This window comes from Muntiacus reevesi, chromosome 11 (genome assembly GCF_963930625.1).
Source record: "Muntiacus reevesi chromosome 11, mMunRee1.1, whole genome shotgun sequence".
NCBI classification, from domain to species: Eukaryota; Metazoa; Chordata; class Mammalia; order Artiodactyla; family Cervidae; genus Muntiacus; species Muntiacus reevesi.
This window is the reverse complement of record NC_089259.1, coordinates 82,834,775-82,850,830: the sequence shown is the minus strand read 5'-3', so window position 1 is coordinate 82,850,830 and position 16,056 is coordinate 82,834,775. Positions and strand designations below refer to the sequence as shown.

Here is a 16,056-nt window from a genome sequence, read left to right as displayed (position 1 = left end):
GGCCCAGAGTCAGCCCCGTGAGGCCCAGGACATACTCCCCACGGTGTGGCTAGAGCCCCCGCTGATGCTCCAAGTCCAGCTCCAGTTCTTGCGGGGACGGCTCAGCCTGCGGGTGGTGGGGGCCCTCCCTTCCCAGGGCCCAGCCCCCTGCCCATTAATCCACGGGCTCGGCCCCGACAGGGGGACACACAAGTGTGATGGGAGCCAGGTTCCCCAGAGCCGTCTCAGGACTCTGAACAGCCGCTGTCCGAGAGCCCACCCAGGTGACGCTGCCCAGAGGCCCCGGGTTCACTCTGCCTGGAGAACCGGGCTCACTCTGCCCAGAGGCCCCGGCCCCACCACGTCAGCCTGGCCTCCACCACCTTCTCTATGGGGCCTCCCTTTGCGGAGGTCAAGGCGGGATGCTCGGGAACAAACCCTCTGGTTTGACCATTTCTGGGAAGCCTGTTTCCACTGATTTTTCCAAACTTGCAATATCTCCTGTTTACAAAACTGTCCGGTGACCCCTGGGGACTCTTTGGATGGAACTTTGAAACTTTGCTTTGTTGGGTTATGCAAAAGGCAGCCGGCATGGTAAACAGCAGGGCCTGCTGACGTGACTGTGTCTTTGAGAAGCATGTCTGATTTTCCTGACTGAGTTGAGGGCCTGGAGCTGGTGCAGGTGGGCGGGCTTGGCCTGGCATGTGACCATTCGAGGAGGGGGCCCCTCCCACAGCCCCCACCCATCATGCGCCCGGCATGAAGGGGCCCTGGGGGGCAGCAGGGACTCGTCAGAGCTGGGTTAGTGCTCTGGACTCCGCCTGGACCTGGGACTTCAGAGCCCCAGCTGGGGACAGTCACCCCGGGGGTGTGTGGGGGACTCCAGAGTCTGTGGGGCTGGGCCTGGGGGACTCATTGGTGAAACCGGTAGAGAACTGACCGATAGGCCAACGTCAAAACACCCGTCCAACAGGAAGCCCTCTAGGCCCCTCTTCCCAGGGAGCCTGCCTTTCCTGGGAAGGCCCACGAGGGGAGACCCCGCCCAACCCAGCCCCCAGCCCAGCTCCCAGATCCTCTGCAGAGTTCAGAGCGGCTTGGACTGCAGCCTGGAGCCTCTGAGGACAGTGGGATGCACCGGGGACAGGACAGGCTTTGAGGCTCCTTCCCGGAGCTGGGCCGTCCTTCCCGAATCCCAGGGACACTCCCAGCGGGGGACGGGCGGCGGCCCTGGGCCTGGTCCCTGGCGTTCATTTCCATTTCCGGGGGGCAAGAACAGACCCAGGCTAAGGAGAGGACACAGTTCTAATCAGTCAGGGAGGGAGCCCGCTCAGAGCCCGGCGTGGGGTGGAAGGGGAGTCGGGACTGTCCGGGTGGCGGGGGCTTCGGTGGGGCTGCGGCTGCCCACGGCCCCTGCCCTGGTCTTCATGATCTTGTCAATCCACTTGAGGAAGTTGGAGACCTTGGTGTAGACGCCGAACTTCCCCTTGCGCGCGCACCCTTCGCCCCAGCTGACGATGCCGGTCACGTAGTAGGTGTCCTTGAAGCGGGTGACGTGGGGGCCGCCGCTGTCGCCCTGGCAGGCGTCCTCGGGCTGGGCGTCGTAGCCGGCGCAGAACATGTTGGGCGTGATGCTGAAGCTGCTGGAGAGCTTGCAGGTGTTCCGGTCCACGTACGGCACCTCCAGCATCTTGAGCGTGGACGACAGGCGGCCCTTCTCGTGCGTGCGCCCGAAGCCGCTGACGACACCCGTCTTCTGGGTCAGCAGCGTGGCCTCCGCCCAGTCCTTCTCGGGCAGGCAGGCGGGTGCCACGTTCCGGCGGAACTGGATGGGCGTCTTGAGCCTCAGCACCGCGATGTCGAAGTCGTAGGTCTCCTTGACGAAGCGGCTGTGCTTCACGGTCATCTCCACCTCGTGCGCCATCTCGTTGCCCTCCTCCTGTTCCGTGTTCCGGTCGCCTGACGACGGGACACGGCCGTCAGCTCAGGGCCAGCGCGCTGCTGACACCTTAAAGTACTCGTGATAGTTTCTGCTTAAAGGCTGGCACGTGGTCACTAGACAATGTGAAATACAGGCGAGAAGCGCGAGGCGGGGAGACAGCCTTCTGCTTCGCGGCCGGTGTCAGCGGTCACTGACCCCTTGTTTGCCCGTGCATGGACCGGCCCCCAGGCCTGACCTCCCAGACCCCCCAGGCCACAGGGCAAGGTGGGCACAGAACCCACGTGTGCCATGAGTGCCAATTCTCAGACTCAGAATGAAGAAAAGGACTGAAAATCTCCCCCAAGTACTGCAAAAACTCATTGCATGTGGAGTTGACAGTATCTAAAATTGCTGAAATGAGAGTCTCCTGTAAACTTGTAAAATGTGTAAAGAAAAGGCAATGTAACTTTAAAGTTAGAAACTGCAGATGTGGCTTGCGTCCGTGGCTTGCACTGGGTGTTCACGGAGCAGCTCTAAGACCTCCAGAGGAGGGGGGTGATTGGAATTAACCCCCAGACAGAATGTCCTGGCTGCTCAGACCACTGGGGGTACTGGCGGGCTTCCTGGAGGAGGGGGCTCCTCTTCCCCTTTCTCCCCCCGGCCCAGGGTTTCAGGGCTTTAACTCCTCGTGTTTCCAGCATCTGTCGGTCCCCGCGTCTGACACAGGAGGAGGGTGTTGTGGGCGTGGCTGGCACTCACCGACCCTCACTGTGAACCTCTTGGCCTGGTGCAGGCAGTGCGCGGCCGTGAGGATGTAGAACTCGCTCAGGATGGTGCCCCCGCAGAATCCCTCGTTCTCCTCATTGACCAGCAGAGCCTGGGGAGGGGCGGGCGCTGGGGGGTTTACCCTTAACCTGCCTCCTCCCCGCCCCTGCCTGCATGGGCCTCCCCGCCCCTGCCTGCAGTGAGCCTCCCCGCCCCTGCCTGCAGTGGGCCTCCCCACGGAAGGGCTCATGGAGTCTTCAGGTTGGAACGAGGCCCTGGGCAGCATGCCCCAGTGCCCACACCCACGCCCACCCCCACAGGCCGTCCTGCCCAGCACTGCTGGTTCTCAAAGCAGGCCCGCCGTGGACCCCACGGTCCCACCGAGTGCCCAGCCCTCTGGTTCTTGGAGCGGGCCCACCATGCACCCTGGTCCTGCCCAGCGCTGCTGGTTCTCAGAGCAGGCCTGCCGTGGACCCCATGGTCCCACCAAGTGCCCAGCGCTGCGGGCCCCAGACTTGCCTGCCAGGGCCTCCTGGTGTTTATTCTCCCTGCCCTTCCTGGGTCACAACATTACACATCAGAGAAGAGGCCCTGGTGCCTTCAGACCGACACACGAAACGCCCAGAGGCGCCGTGACCTGCATCGCGCGCTCTGGGGATGGGGGCTGCTGTGGTGCGTGCTTCCGTGGGCTCGTGACTTGTCAGACAGACGCAGGCCCAGCGTGCAGCCGTGGGCCAGTGGACGTCATCACTGAGGACTGTCGCAGCTCTGGGAACGTCACTTGTAGCAGAAGCCATCTTGGCTTTGGACACTAAAACCCTGAGGTCCAAGCAAGGGATCTGGGTAGAATCGAGGCCCCAGTGAAACCCACCCAAGTGAACGGCAGGTCGTCTTCAGGGTGTGTCCGGTGTGGTATTCAGGACACGCGCTGCTAAAAGCTGCTCATTGTTTACCTGAAATTCATATGTAAGGGGAAGCCTGTGCTTTCACTTGCTAAGTCTGGCAATTTTAGTCCAAACTGACAACCAAAGAGTGATTTTTTTTTACCTTTGGAAACAAATGGATATACTTTTCTCTAAGGCATCATCTGCCTTATTAGGACTTAGGTGTTTGGGTAAAAGAATCTTTCAAATTACAAGTGAAACAAGGAGAGCGACTCTTTTCACCTCCTGTTAAACCCAAGAGCACGCACCGGCCTCGGGGGGCCCCCTGTGCCCACAGACCCCACCCTTCGGCCCAGACTGGAGCCCCTCCTCTGCCTGGGGGGGCGTGGCGACTGAGAGGCTGAGGCCCCGCTTGTGCGGCCCCAGCTCCTCCGTCGGGGCCGAGCGCCTGCAGCAGGCCCTCAGCCGCCTGCAGTGCCCGGCAGACGCCTCTCCAGCCCCGCCACCGGGCCGCGAGCCCCCGTTACCTGCCAAGGGCACTCGCCCTCCGCGCAGTCCCGGCCACCCACTATCCGGACCAACTGGCTGCCGTCCTCCCCGGAGTTGGACTCGGTCCTGTTGAGGCCCAGCAGGTGAAAGGAGCTCTCGGTGGGGCCCAGGTCTCCAGGGTCGTGCTGCTCCAGCTCGCTGGCGTCCTCGCCAATGTGGACGATAGACCGCCGGCTGCGCCCCTGCGTGAACTTCCCGCAGGGGAAGGGCTCTGGAAGAAGCGCACGGGCTCAGCCAGGCAAGGAGGACACGGTCTACTCCGTGGGAGGAACAGGCAGAGAAGCGTGCCCGGGGACAAGGCGGGGGCCACAAGGAGTCCTTGGGCAGCGGGAGGCCCTGTGTCCTGCTGGGTGGGGGTGGACCACGGGTGGGAGCCCTGAGCGCTGGCTGGTCAGTGCTGAAGGGTCTCAGGGCCTCTGCAATCTGCTGCGATGCCTGCAGAAGTCAGGGGGCTATGGATGAACAGAGGACCGTGGGCAGCAGGTGACATGGCTGGAAATCCATCGAGACCATGATGGCAGGACAGAGGGGCTGGGGGCACAGTGCCCCGAACCCTGTCAACCCTGCCGTGCCTTGAGAGGCCGTAAGGAGATCCAACCAGTCACCCTAAACGAGATCAGTCCTGAATATTCATTGAGAGGATTGATGTTGAAGCTGAAACTCCAGTACTGTGGCCACCTGATGTGAAGAGCCGACTCACTGGAAAACAGCCTGATGCTGGGAAAGATTGAAGGCGGGAAGAGAAGGGGACGACAGAGGATGAGGTGGCTGGATGGCACCACCGACTCAATGGGCATGAGTCTGAGCTAGCTCCGGGAGTTGGTGATGGACAGGGAGGCCTGCGTGCTGCAGTCCCTGGGGTCACAGAGTCGGACACAACTGAAGGACTGCACTGAACTGAGCTGAACCGAATGCCACACCAGAGAAAAAGAAGTGTTCTGGGCAGAAGGAACACCACGCTGAGCTTCACAGCGCCACGTCTGGTGATGGCGGACAATTGCTAGCCTGAGAAGTGCCCAGCACAGGAAAGGTGTCAGTGCCCGTGAAAAGCCTCCTTTTGCAGGATGGCCGCCAGCTGGGGACCTGAGGCCGGACGGGGGCGGAGAGCCGAGGACCTGCAGGGCCCCGAGGGCTTCCCCCTGCCTCGAGTGTCTAAGCTCAGACGCGCAGCTCCTGCCTCCTGGGGGCCCTGGCCCTGCAGGCCCACCAAGGCCACAGGAGTGCTCACGGGGGCGACACTCGTCGCTCGACTCAAGCTGCCGCTGCGTTAGTCTCTGTGACCTCTGCCCCTGGAAATTCTGCGCCAGCTTGTCCATGACTTAGAACAGATCTTTTTGCAGCAGGAAGAAGTTTACCTAATTTTATTTTCAAACATCAAAATTTATTTTAAATTGATCTGTGATTACTCCTGGAATTAAAAAAAAATTTGCAAGCATGTCAAAAAATGTCTTCAATTAAGATAATTTTGGACCAGCTTAAGTTTAAAATGTCATTACCAACAGAAACATAATCTCACTGTCCTCCACCTGCTGAGAGGCTCAATTTGCGCAGTTGCCCCTGCCCTGAAATTGCCACCGCCCCAGCCAGCGGCTGGACTCTGCATTCCTAACCACCCCTGGTGAGCGGGGCTGCGGGGCCAGTGGGAAGCATGCTGGAGGCCGGGCTGACCGGGGCCAGGGTCTCTCAGGCCCTCTGACCCAACCCCGCCCCACACGGGGGAGCCCTGGTCAGACAGGAGCTCCCCTGGCGTGTGAGATGGTGGGGAGCGGCTTGCCCACCCCCAGGACCCCCAGGACCCCGGCCCGCGCTCAGCCCTGTGAGCCCCCCTCCCCGCCCCCCCGCCCCCACCTGTGGACACGCAGGACTTGCGGTCGTCGCCCAGCACGTAGCCGCGGGCACAGGAGCACCGCACCTCGCCGCGCTCCTCCCTGCAGAACTGGTCGCAGCCCCCGTTGTCCAGACTGCAGAGCTCACGCGTGGCTGCGGGGAGGCGCGCAGCTGAGGGTGCTGCCTGACCAAAGGGCTGGGGGGCCCTGAGGCCAGGCCAGCACCCTGGGCAGGCCCTGTCCCTCCCACCACCTCCCGTGGGGTGGGAGCCGAGCTTCCTGAGGTCCTGGGAAGCTGCCCAGGCCGGGAAGGCCTGGGGGCAGAGGGTCTCAGGTTCAGCCCTCAGAGTGGCAGGGGGCTCTGGCCAGGGAGGCTGGCCTCGTGCTGAGCTGGTGGGGCCGCGGGGTCCCCCCTGAGGCCTCCATCCCCCACGGCATAAAGGCCGTGGGGTCCGGCCTCCGTGTGATGGGGAGTAGGCACGGCAGCCTGCTCCTGGACTCAGGCCAGCTCCTGGCGGGCCGTCCATCGTGACTGAGCGACCCGGGCGGGTTGCCTAGACCCGCAGCCTGTTTCCCTGCTGGTGATGGGGTGGAGGCCACACGCCTCCCAGGATAGCGCCCAGGTCTCGAGAGGCGCTGGGCACAGGGGACCTCGCAGCCGGGCGGAGGGGCATCACCCCGCCCTCAGTGCGCTGGGCATCAGACTCCTGACAGCCAAGAGCCCAGCCGCCCTGAACCCAGCTTTACCCTTCACCACTGCGCTTTGATGAGAAGACGCTCACAGGGCAAACGTTAAAGAAGCTTCAGAAAACATGCCCGCCAGCCCCTGGGTCAGCCAAGCGGTTTGAGGCGCGGGGCGGGGGCCCTCTGAACGGCAGAGGGGTAGAGGCTCGACTGATATACCTGCTGGGGAAGTTCTGAAGTGTCTAGTCTCAGAGCATGCTCTCAGGACTGTACGTTCAGAAACGACAAGTAGACGTGCAAAGATTTCTCCTTCGGGAAAACTGGTCTAATACTAACCCAAGTTTTGTTAAAAAGTAACCCCTGTATTAGGAAAACTCAGCGATTTTTCCATGTAGTATTACTTGTGTCAGATTTGGGCAATCCCGGGCACTCAGCACTGACACCAAATGAATTTCCAGAATCACGAGAAGCAGGAGAGACATCAGTTCCCACATTAAGGGGCCCGCCCTGTACGTACGCTCACTCTGCAGCCGCTCAGAGGAGCGGGGACCTGCCCGGGGGCCCCTGTCCCCCACACCGGGGCCGTGACGCGCTTCCCGCTGCTGCAGTGGCAGAAGCTGCAGAGCCCAGGCTGAGGCGTGGTGGCCACCGGCGGCCTCCTGGGGCCTCCTGGGGCCTCTGGCTCCCGCCCTCCACCCCACCAGGCAGCTCTGACCAGAAGGCACGGTGAGAAGAGGAACTCACAGAATTCGCAGTTTTTGCCTTCAAACCCTTCCGCACAGGTGCACGTGTAGTCCCCGAGGCCGTCTTTACAGCGGCCCTGATTCAGGCAAGGGCGGCCTTCACACTGGTCTCCATCTGCAAAGGAAGCACTTGGAAACCGGCGCTCGCAGCCAGCTCCCCGCCTCAGGGAAGCGAGTGCGCTGTGTTGGTCTTGGCACGCGTTTTCAGGTGACTCGAACGAACCTGGGGTTCTTCCTATTTCCCTGCAAACAAGCTGACCTGTCTGGACTTTGTTACCCACCCCTCTTTGCGGCCACATGTACATGAGGCATTTATCTAGCTAGATTATTGACTGAGCGTTCCAGTTCTTGCTGGGACATATGACAGTGCTTTTCCAAGCACTGGCAGCATTTTCATATCAGGCAGAGGAGCCCTGGGCTGGGGAGTGGGTGCAGCAAGCAGGAGCTGGAGGCTAGGTGATCGCCGGACACTTATTCTGGGCTGAGCATCGAGAGGCAGGGTGTCAGGCTGCCCGGAAATGAAAGGAGAAGAGAGAGCCCTGCCCAGCACTAACGCGGCTCTGCATTTCTTGGTACATGTGTGCAGTCTAATTCAGGGATAGGTCCAGTTGTCATTGTGAGAAATCTGAACACCGTTACCAGGATGAAAACATTATTATAACTCATACCATTTCAGATGCTATAAGCATTAACTCAAGATGGTTACCTTATGAGAGGACCCAATGGTTCAGATTCTATTTTTTGTTTCTATCTAATATACTTTGGTTTTAAAAAGTTACCATGGAATTTGGTATCCTCAGATGAGAATGAACTGATTTAAATGTATATAATTAACAAAACTAGAATTAAATAAAGTTACCATAAAAAACTATTTGACAATAACTATTCAGGAAACACTCAGAAGGGAAAAGTCTTAGATGAGTAAAATTTACACCGGAAAGAAGGAAAGGAAACTCAGGAAACATCTTTAAAATTTGAATACAGTCTCTCCTGGTCTAAGTACCCTGATGAGTCCTTCTTACTTAGGATTAAAATAGAAAAGTTCTCACCTTTGTATATACTCCAGAATTCATCCTAAAAGGAAAAAAAGATTTTAAAGTGCATTAGGGAAAACAGGCATTTCATACCAATAACAGTCATAATCTGATAACTCAAGTAAATAGCCTACTTCCCAAACAGAGACCATTTTGTGGGACAAATTGTTCTAGAACTATTCAATCTAAAAGGGATTTTTTTTTTTCAGATCTCCTGTATTTGTAAAGCTGTGGCTTCAAGCATCTTTTTTTAAAAACAAAAACACATGTTGGTGTAATAATCATATCCTAGCATCTATTTTCTTGCTTGCGAACAACTGAACGCAGCATCTGGAAAACACTTTGTAATACTAACTTTACTTTTCTAGCTTTCATTCTTGCAAAATCTCTAATTATGTGATCACAATCAAGGTTTTCACATTATTTGTCTCAACTGTAATTCTAAATTACTTTGCTTGAACTGTAGAAGTTTCTATATGCTTTTCTTGTTTGTTTTTCACTAATTTCAGTTTGGAGAAACTTTGCTGAAACAAGAGCAACTGAAGTAAAATCTCTAAAGCGAGTGCTTAGTTGCAGAAGCCAGTCAGAAACTTCATGCGTCACGGTCAAACCCTGTAACACACTCGCAAGGACAAGCGACTGTAACGCTAGCGGTTCATTCAAGCCGCAGTGCGTATCGATAGTTTGTTCTCTGGCGTGCTGCAGCCGTGGGGTCTCAGAGTCGGACACGACTGGGCAACTGGACTGAGCTGAGCGTGGTGTCGTGGGGCATACCGCAGTTTGTCTACCCATTCACCCAGCAAAGGACTTTTGCACTATTTCTGGTTTTGGGCAATTATGAATAGAGATGCTATAAATGTTTCTGTACAGGTTTTGTGTGAAAAAAAAAAGCTTTTAATTCTCTACAGTAAATATCCGGGAATGAGATTGCGGAGCCTTGTGGCAACGGCCAGAGCCTGACTTTGCCGGGATGGCGGTGGCATCTGCATCCCCGCAGGCAGTGTGTGAGCCGAGCGCGCTGCACAGCCTCCCCAGACTTGCTTCTGGTCAGGGTTTCCGCTTCCCGGCGTCGTGGTCGTGGCGTCTCACTGTGGGTTTCACTTGCCTTTCTGTAATGCCTAATCACACCAAGTATCTTCTCATATGCTTATTTGCCATCCACATATCCTCTTCAGTGAAATGTCTGTTCAGATCTTTTGCTCACTGTGTTTAATTGGATTGTTTATTTTCTCCTCTTGAGTTGTGGGAGTTCTTTATAAAGTCTGAGTGCAAATCTTATGGCAGATATGAGATTTGCAAATATTTTTAGTCAACAGCCTGTATCTTCATTCTCTTAACAATGTTTTTCACAGAGTGAAAGTTTTAAATTTAGAGTAAGTCCAATTTATTGTGTTTTCTTTCATGGATTATGCTTTTGGTGTCACATCTAATAATTTTTGCCTAACTTTGTGTCATGAAAATTTTTTCCTAAATGTTTCCTGTTTTATCTTTAGAGCTATGTGATCCATTTTGAGTTAACTTTGTGTAGTTGCAGAGATTTAAGTTAAAGCTGACCTTTTAATGCATATAGATGTACAGTTACTCCAAAGCATTTTTGAAAAAGAGAATTCTCTTTCCACTGAAATGCTTATGCATCTTTGTCAAAGATCAGTTGGCCGTATTTGTGTGGGTCTATTTATGGGCTTTCTATTCTGTTCTATTGATCTGTGTTTACCAGTACTTTACCAGTACCACACGTCGATATCTCTTAGAGTAATGTAACTTTATAATAAATCTTTAAGTCAGGTAGTGTGATTCCTCCAACTTTATCTTCTTTCTCAAGACTGTTTTAGTTAGTCTAATTCTTTGCTTTCCCATTTTTCAAATTTTAGAATCAACTTGTCTCTATCTAATGGAAGATTGATTTGCATTGCATTAAATCTACATATCAAATTGGGAGGAATCAATGTCTTAATATGTTGTCTTGCAAACCATGAGCAGTCTCTGTCTACTTATTTAGGTTCTCTTTCTTTCAATAGCATTTTGCCGATTTCAGCATACAGATCGTGTACAAGTTTTATTAGATTTACACACAGATATTTTTTAAATTTTTAGCTTCTAACTATACATTACTTGGAGAAGGAAATAGAAACCCACTCCAGTAATCTTGCCTGGAAAATTCCATGGACGGAGGAGCCTGGCAGGCTACAGTCCATGAGGTCGCAATCAGACATGACTGAGTACTCACACGTGTATGTTACTACCACATAGAAGTATGATTAATATTTGTGTGCTGACCTTGTATTCTGTGACCTTGCTAGACACATACACTTTAGGAATATTTTTTAGATTCCATGGGATTTTCTATGTAGATTATCATGTCACTCACCAATAGGGATAGTTTTATTTCTTCTTCTTAACTTGTTAGACCTTCCGCCTGGCGAGGGCTTCCAGTACAGTGATGGATTGGGAGTGTTAGAAACGGACATCCTTGCCTTCTTCCAGCTTTCACTGTGGTTGCTTGTTAATAGTCTTTGTCTTGTTGAAAAAGCTCCTTTTCAGTTGTAATTTGCTGAAAGACTTTGAAATTGTGGATGGCTGCTGCATCCTGTCTGGGGCTTCTCTGTGTCAAGTGACATGGACGTGGGTTCTTCTTCTTTAGGTGGGTTACACCGAGCGAGTGAGGGAAAGCCGCTCAGTCGTGTCCGACTCTTTGCGACGCCACGGACTACACAGTCCATGGGATTCTCCAGGCCAGGATACTGGGGTGGGCAGCCTCTCCCTTCCCCAGCGGATCTTCCTGACCCAGGAATCGAACCGGGGTCTACTGCATTGCAGGCGGATTCTTTACCATCTGGGCCGCCTGGGGAGCCCTCACGGCTGATTTTTAAATATTGAGCCAGACTTGTGTGCTCTGGATAATCCCGCTTGGTCATTATATATTCTTATAAATATGTATCTGTATTTATTCTGTATACGTATCTGTGTCTGCTTTATTCAATTTGCTAATAATTTGTTGAGAATTTTTATGAGAGGCTCATGTGAAGTATTGTGGTAAGCTTTTCTTCCTTTCTTTCTCCCTCCCTCTCTCCCTCCCTCTTTCTTCTGTTTCTGTGGGGTTTGGCATCAGAGTAATGCTGATTGAAAACAAACTTACAAGTGTTTCCTTTTCTTTCCTAGAAGAGATGACACAGGATTGGTGTGCTTTCTTCTTTAAACGCTTGGTGAAACACCAGTGACACCATCTGGGCCTTGATGCTTCCTTTTCAAAAGGGTTTTAACTAAGAAGTGGAATCTGCAGATACCTCTGTCATGGTATATGCTGTGGTAATTCAAGGTTTTGAGGAATTGGTTCATTTCCTCCAAATTGCCCAAATTCCATCCAAATTCATGCATAGAATTTTTCACAATATTCACTTATTATTCTTTTAACATATACAAGCCCTGTAGTAATATCTCCTCTTTCATTCTTGATATAATTTGTGTGTTCTTTTTTTTATCAATCTTGTCAAATCTCATCAGTTTTATTTATTTTCTCTATTATTTTGCATGTCTTTAATTTTACTGATTTCTCCTCTTTGAGGTTTGCCTTTTTTGTGTGTGTGTCTTAAAGTGGAAGCTTAAAGTACCGTGAGAACTTCTTTCCCAGTAAGCACAGTAATTCTATAAATTTCCCTATAAGCACTGTTTAGCGGCTTCCCACAGATTTTGTTGTATATCCATTTTGTTCAGCTGAGAGTATTTTCTAACTTCACTCGAGACTTCTCCTTTAACATGTGGATTACTTAGGGAATCCCCTGGTGGTCCAGCGATCAGGATTCTGAGCTTTCACTGCCGAGGGCGCAGGTTCAGTCCCTGGTTGGGGAATTAAGATCCCCCAGGCAGTGGGGCATGGCTGAGGCAAACTCACGATTCAGCACTTTAAAGTCATAAGGATGGCAGCTACAAGGAAGTAAGGCAGATGTTCGGGAAAGGATGCTGAGGAGAAGGACAGAACATGCACGTCTACTGGTGGCAGTCACCCTTGTTACTTAGAGAGATGACCTGGACCCCGCGTGTGGTGGCAAATGTCTGGGTGATGAGCCCGCTCCTGGGGACCCTGTGGGCGGCCCGGGCCCAGAGCTCATTCCAGGACCCAACGCCTCGTGCCTGCCCGGCCCCGCGTCCTGGCTGCACGGCCCCTCACCGTCTGCTCCTTGTCCTCGAAGACCTCGCGGGCCTCCTCGTACGAGCAGGCCTCCTCCCGGCACTCTCGCTCCAGGTTTCCCTGCTTCATCTCCTCCAGGAATGAGTTGGCCCTGCGGGTTCTCTGCAGGACACGGTGGGCCTGGTCCCGGGGCAGGAACACTGCGGCGGGAAAACACGGCTGTCACGGGCTCGCCACGTGGCCACGCACCGCCTCCGTGAGCGGCGGGCCAGACCCCCGCCCCGAGCCCGCTCCCGCCGCGGCAACCCGCCCCATGCAGAGCCCCGGCCCTCCCGGAACTCAGCCTTCCTGGAGGCGGCTGGGCCTGCCCCTCCTGGGCCCCCCTCCGCTCTACCCGGGGCTCAGCCGTGCCCCTTCATCCCCGTCTCCTAGGCCCGAGCTCTGCTCTAGGTGGGGAGTTGTGACATGGTTTTGTACAATCTACCATTGAAAGCGTGACTTGTTTCAAATGCCAGGACATACAAACCCAGGAGTAAAACAAAAGTTTCAAGAAACGGTGCTTACTATTATTTTCTACAAAATAGTTCCTGTTACAAAATTTTCTGGTCGATTCTGTGCCATTTCATTTAAAACCGACTAACTTGATTTTGTGACTCACAAAGGAGCCGTGACCTGCCGTGACAGTGTCTGGGGTCTGGGGGTCCCTGGTCCTCGCCGCTGTCTGTGCTCAGCTGTCCCCACGCTGCCGCCCCGACTGCCACCTCGCCCTCTCTCCGCCGGAGGCCCTCGGCTCCTGCCCCGGCCCTCTGCCTGCGCTCTCTACCTGTCTTCTGCCGAAGACTTGAGTCTCTCTCTAAGACAGACGACTCTGTAAGCTGATTTCCAGTCCCAGTCACAGGCTGAGCTGGGTTTGCAGCTCTCCCCGCAGGGACTGTCCCCCTTGTCTGTCTCAGAGCGCCAAGCTCCGCGCATCGGAAACTGAAGCTCAGGACTGCAGAGTCGGCCGTCTCGAGTGGCAAGTACATCTTGGTCACCAACTCCTGGATACTGGCGAGTGGAGGTTACAGTCCCTCCCTCTTAGGGTTATTTTAGAGACTGTCGGAAACTCCCCAGTGTTCAGTTGGTCCTACCTCCAACTACTTTCCCTCCCAAACCCCCTTCTCTTAGTGACACCTGGTCTTCCCAGCGAGGCCAGGCTCAGCCTCCTTCTCTGTGGGCCCCCCCCCCCACACTCCAGACCTCTCCACCAGCGAGTGGTTGCTCTGAAACACAGCCCACACCTCCCCCCTGCCACTTGCCCTGCGTGGCTGCCCTCCTGCGCCGCTCGCCTCTTTCTCTCTCTTCCCTCTTCCCCAGCCCCTCGGGCTCCTGGACTTCCCCCTCAGCCGGAAGGCAAGCACACAGGCAGGCCTGGGGCTGCCTCTCGGCTCTCTGCTCTCTGGCCTCCAGGACGGGCCTGGGTCCTGGGAGGCCCAGAGCCCCTCTGTCCTGTCTCAGGTCAGGCAGCCCCTCCCCAGGCAGAGCCAGCCTGCTGGGGTGGCACTGGGCCTCGTTCTCTTCCCTGCCTTGGAAGCCCCTCTCTGCCTGTGACCCCCCGCGCCCCAGACAGAGGGGCTGCTCCCTCTCCCTGTGACCGCCGCGCCCCAGACAGAGGGGCTGCTCCCTCTCCCTGTGACCCCCGCGCCCCAGACAGAGGGGCTCCTCCCTCTCCCTGTGACCCCCGCGCCCCAGACAGAGGGGCTGCTCCCTCTCCCTGTGACCCCCGCGCCCCAGACAGAGGGGCTGCTCCCTCTCCCTGTGACCCCCGCGCCCCAGACAGAGGGGCTCCTCCCTCTCCCTGTGACCCCCGCGCCCCAGACAGAGGGGCTGCTCCCTCTGCCTGTGACCCCCGCGCCCCAGACAGAGGGGCTGCTCCCTGTCTCTGCCTGCCGCGCCCCCTCCCCGGGCTCCCGTCCTCCCCGCTCTGTCCCTCTGCTCCTGTTTCTCTCTGTCTCCCCTTCTCTTTCTGTCCACGTTTCTCTCTGCTTTGATCCACTCACTGACTTCCCACCCATAGGGAGGCACAGCTGGCCCTGAGCTGCCCCAGCCTGAGACCACAGCCAGCATCTCAGGCCGAGCTTCCCCGGGGCCTGTGCACACACTCTCCACTCAGGAAGTTCAAGGGCATCTCCCGGACCCCTCCCGCCCCTCCACCCGGGGCCACCTGCAGTCCGCAGGGTGAGGGCCACGTACCGCTCCCTGCCGGCCGCAGGAGGCCGCCCAGGGCGGTGGCGAGCAGGACGAGGCGCAGCAGGCCGGCCATGGTAGGGCCCTTCGGAGGACAGCCGTCCGTCCCGCCGTGACAGGCCTCCGGGGCAAGGTCCGCTCGCCCTGGCTGGAGTGCGGCTGGCGCCCGGCCTGCTTATCACGGCCGCCAGTTGGAGCCCGGGCCTGCGGGGGCGGAGGTTCAGGGACGGGGGGCGGCCCTGGGGGCCTGGCCGCCCTGCCCCTGCAGCCCAGGGGAAGTCCCGGTCGAGCTCCTTCCCGTCCGGAGCTGTGACTGGGGGCCTGGCGTGCGCGCAGAGCATTTGATCTGAGAACAGACACGCCGTTGTGTGGTTCTCAGACATCCACATCTAGCTGTTCTCATCCTTACGACTGTGACAAAAGTCAAGTCTCATTTCCCCATCTGATTTTCTAGGACAGAAAACTGAGGTTTAGAGAGAGGTGGGGCGCCATCCACGGCCATCGGTGCGGACGTGGGGTTAGGACCTGGAGCTTTGTGCCCAGGCTGGGCGGGAGGTGAGGGCACCACACTGGGCCGGGGCTGCTCTCCCAGCCAGGAAGCGCCCCTCTCGGGAGCAGCAGGTGTGGGACGTGACCACCACAGCTGAGCGGGGCTCTGCAGGCAGCCGTCCACGGGCTGCCAGCGGGCGGTGCTGTCCTGGGAGGCGAGGGGGTCATGCTCTGCTCATTGGCCAAGCACGCCCGGCCCGCCCCACACGGGACGCCTGCTCACCAGGCCTGTGTCCGGCGCGGAGAGCGGCTCGGCGCACAGCAGGCGTGTGATAGCACAGTGCGCTGAACGAAACTCTGATGTCCCCAGATGCTGCCGCTGGGCACCCAGGCAGGCCTGGTCTTTGGCAGAGAGGTGGCCATGGTAAAGTGAGCTCTCCCCTTTCTCTGCGCTGTCCCTGCCCTGCAGGGCGGGCGGGGTGAGGCTGGGCTCCAGCGAGCCCCTGCCCTGCGCCCGCGTCCAGCGGTCTGGGTGGGCGATGCTCCCCGACGTTGCCCGGCGCGGTGAGGCCCACCCAGGACCTGGTCAGTCCCTCCAGCCCCCTCCCCTCCTCTTCCAGGAAGAGGCATCCAGCCAGCTTTCGCTTCAGGAAGAAACAGCAGGCTCTGCGCTCAGGGCCTCTGGGGGCCTGGGGCATCTTGACTAGAGACTCCTGAGTGTCTGCAGCCTGAGCTGGGGCTGCGTGGACGCTGGACGACCCGCTTCACCATCCACAGCTGGGTGACCCGTCCTCCCCACACCTCATCCTGCCTGTGCCGGTTTCATGAACGCA

The 16,056-nt window shown here is 56.4% G+C and overlaps 1 protein-coding gene across 1 annotated transcript; it reads right to left on the bottom strand.

The window, feature by feature from the left end:
* Positions 1-1,176: 1,176 nt before the first annotated feature.
* Positions 1,177-14,898, bottom strand: F10 (coagulation factor X). The gene is made up of 8 exons (XM_065901694.1): positions 14,741-14,898; positions 12,548-12,708; positions 8,398-8,422; positions 7,350-7,463; positions 5,944-6,075; positions 4,074-4,306; positions 2,657-2,774; positions 1,177-1,935 (listed from the first exon to the last, which is right to left on the bottom strand). The coding sequence occupies exons 1-8, from the start codon at positions 14,808-14,810 to the stop codon at positions 1,307-1,309; spliced, it is 1,482 nt and encodes a 493-aa protein (XP_065757766.1). The 5' UTR covers positions 14,811-14,898; the 3' UTR covers positions 1,177-1,306.
* Positions 14,899-16,056: the final 1,158 nt, after the last annotated feature.

Coding starts and splice junctions, on each gene's coding strand:
- F10 (XM_065901694.1), bottom strand. CDS start 14,810: ATGGCCGGCCTGCTGCGCCTCGTCCTGCTCGCCACCGCCCTGGGCGGC. Junction 12,709..14,740: donor CCTGCGGCCGGCAGGGAGCG/GTACGTGGCCCT, acceptor TTCCCGCCGCAG/TGTTCCTGCCCCGGGACCAG. Junction 1,936..2,656: donor GAGGTTCACAGTGAGGGTCG/GTGAGTGCCAGC, acceptor TCCCGTCGTCAG/GCGACCGGAACACGGAACAG.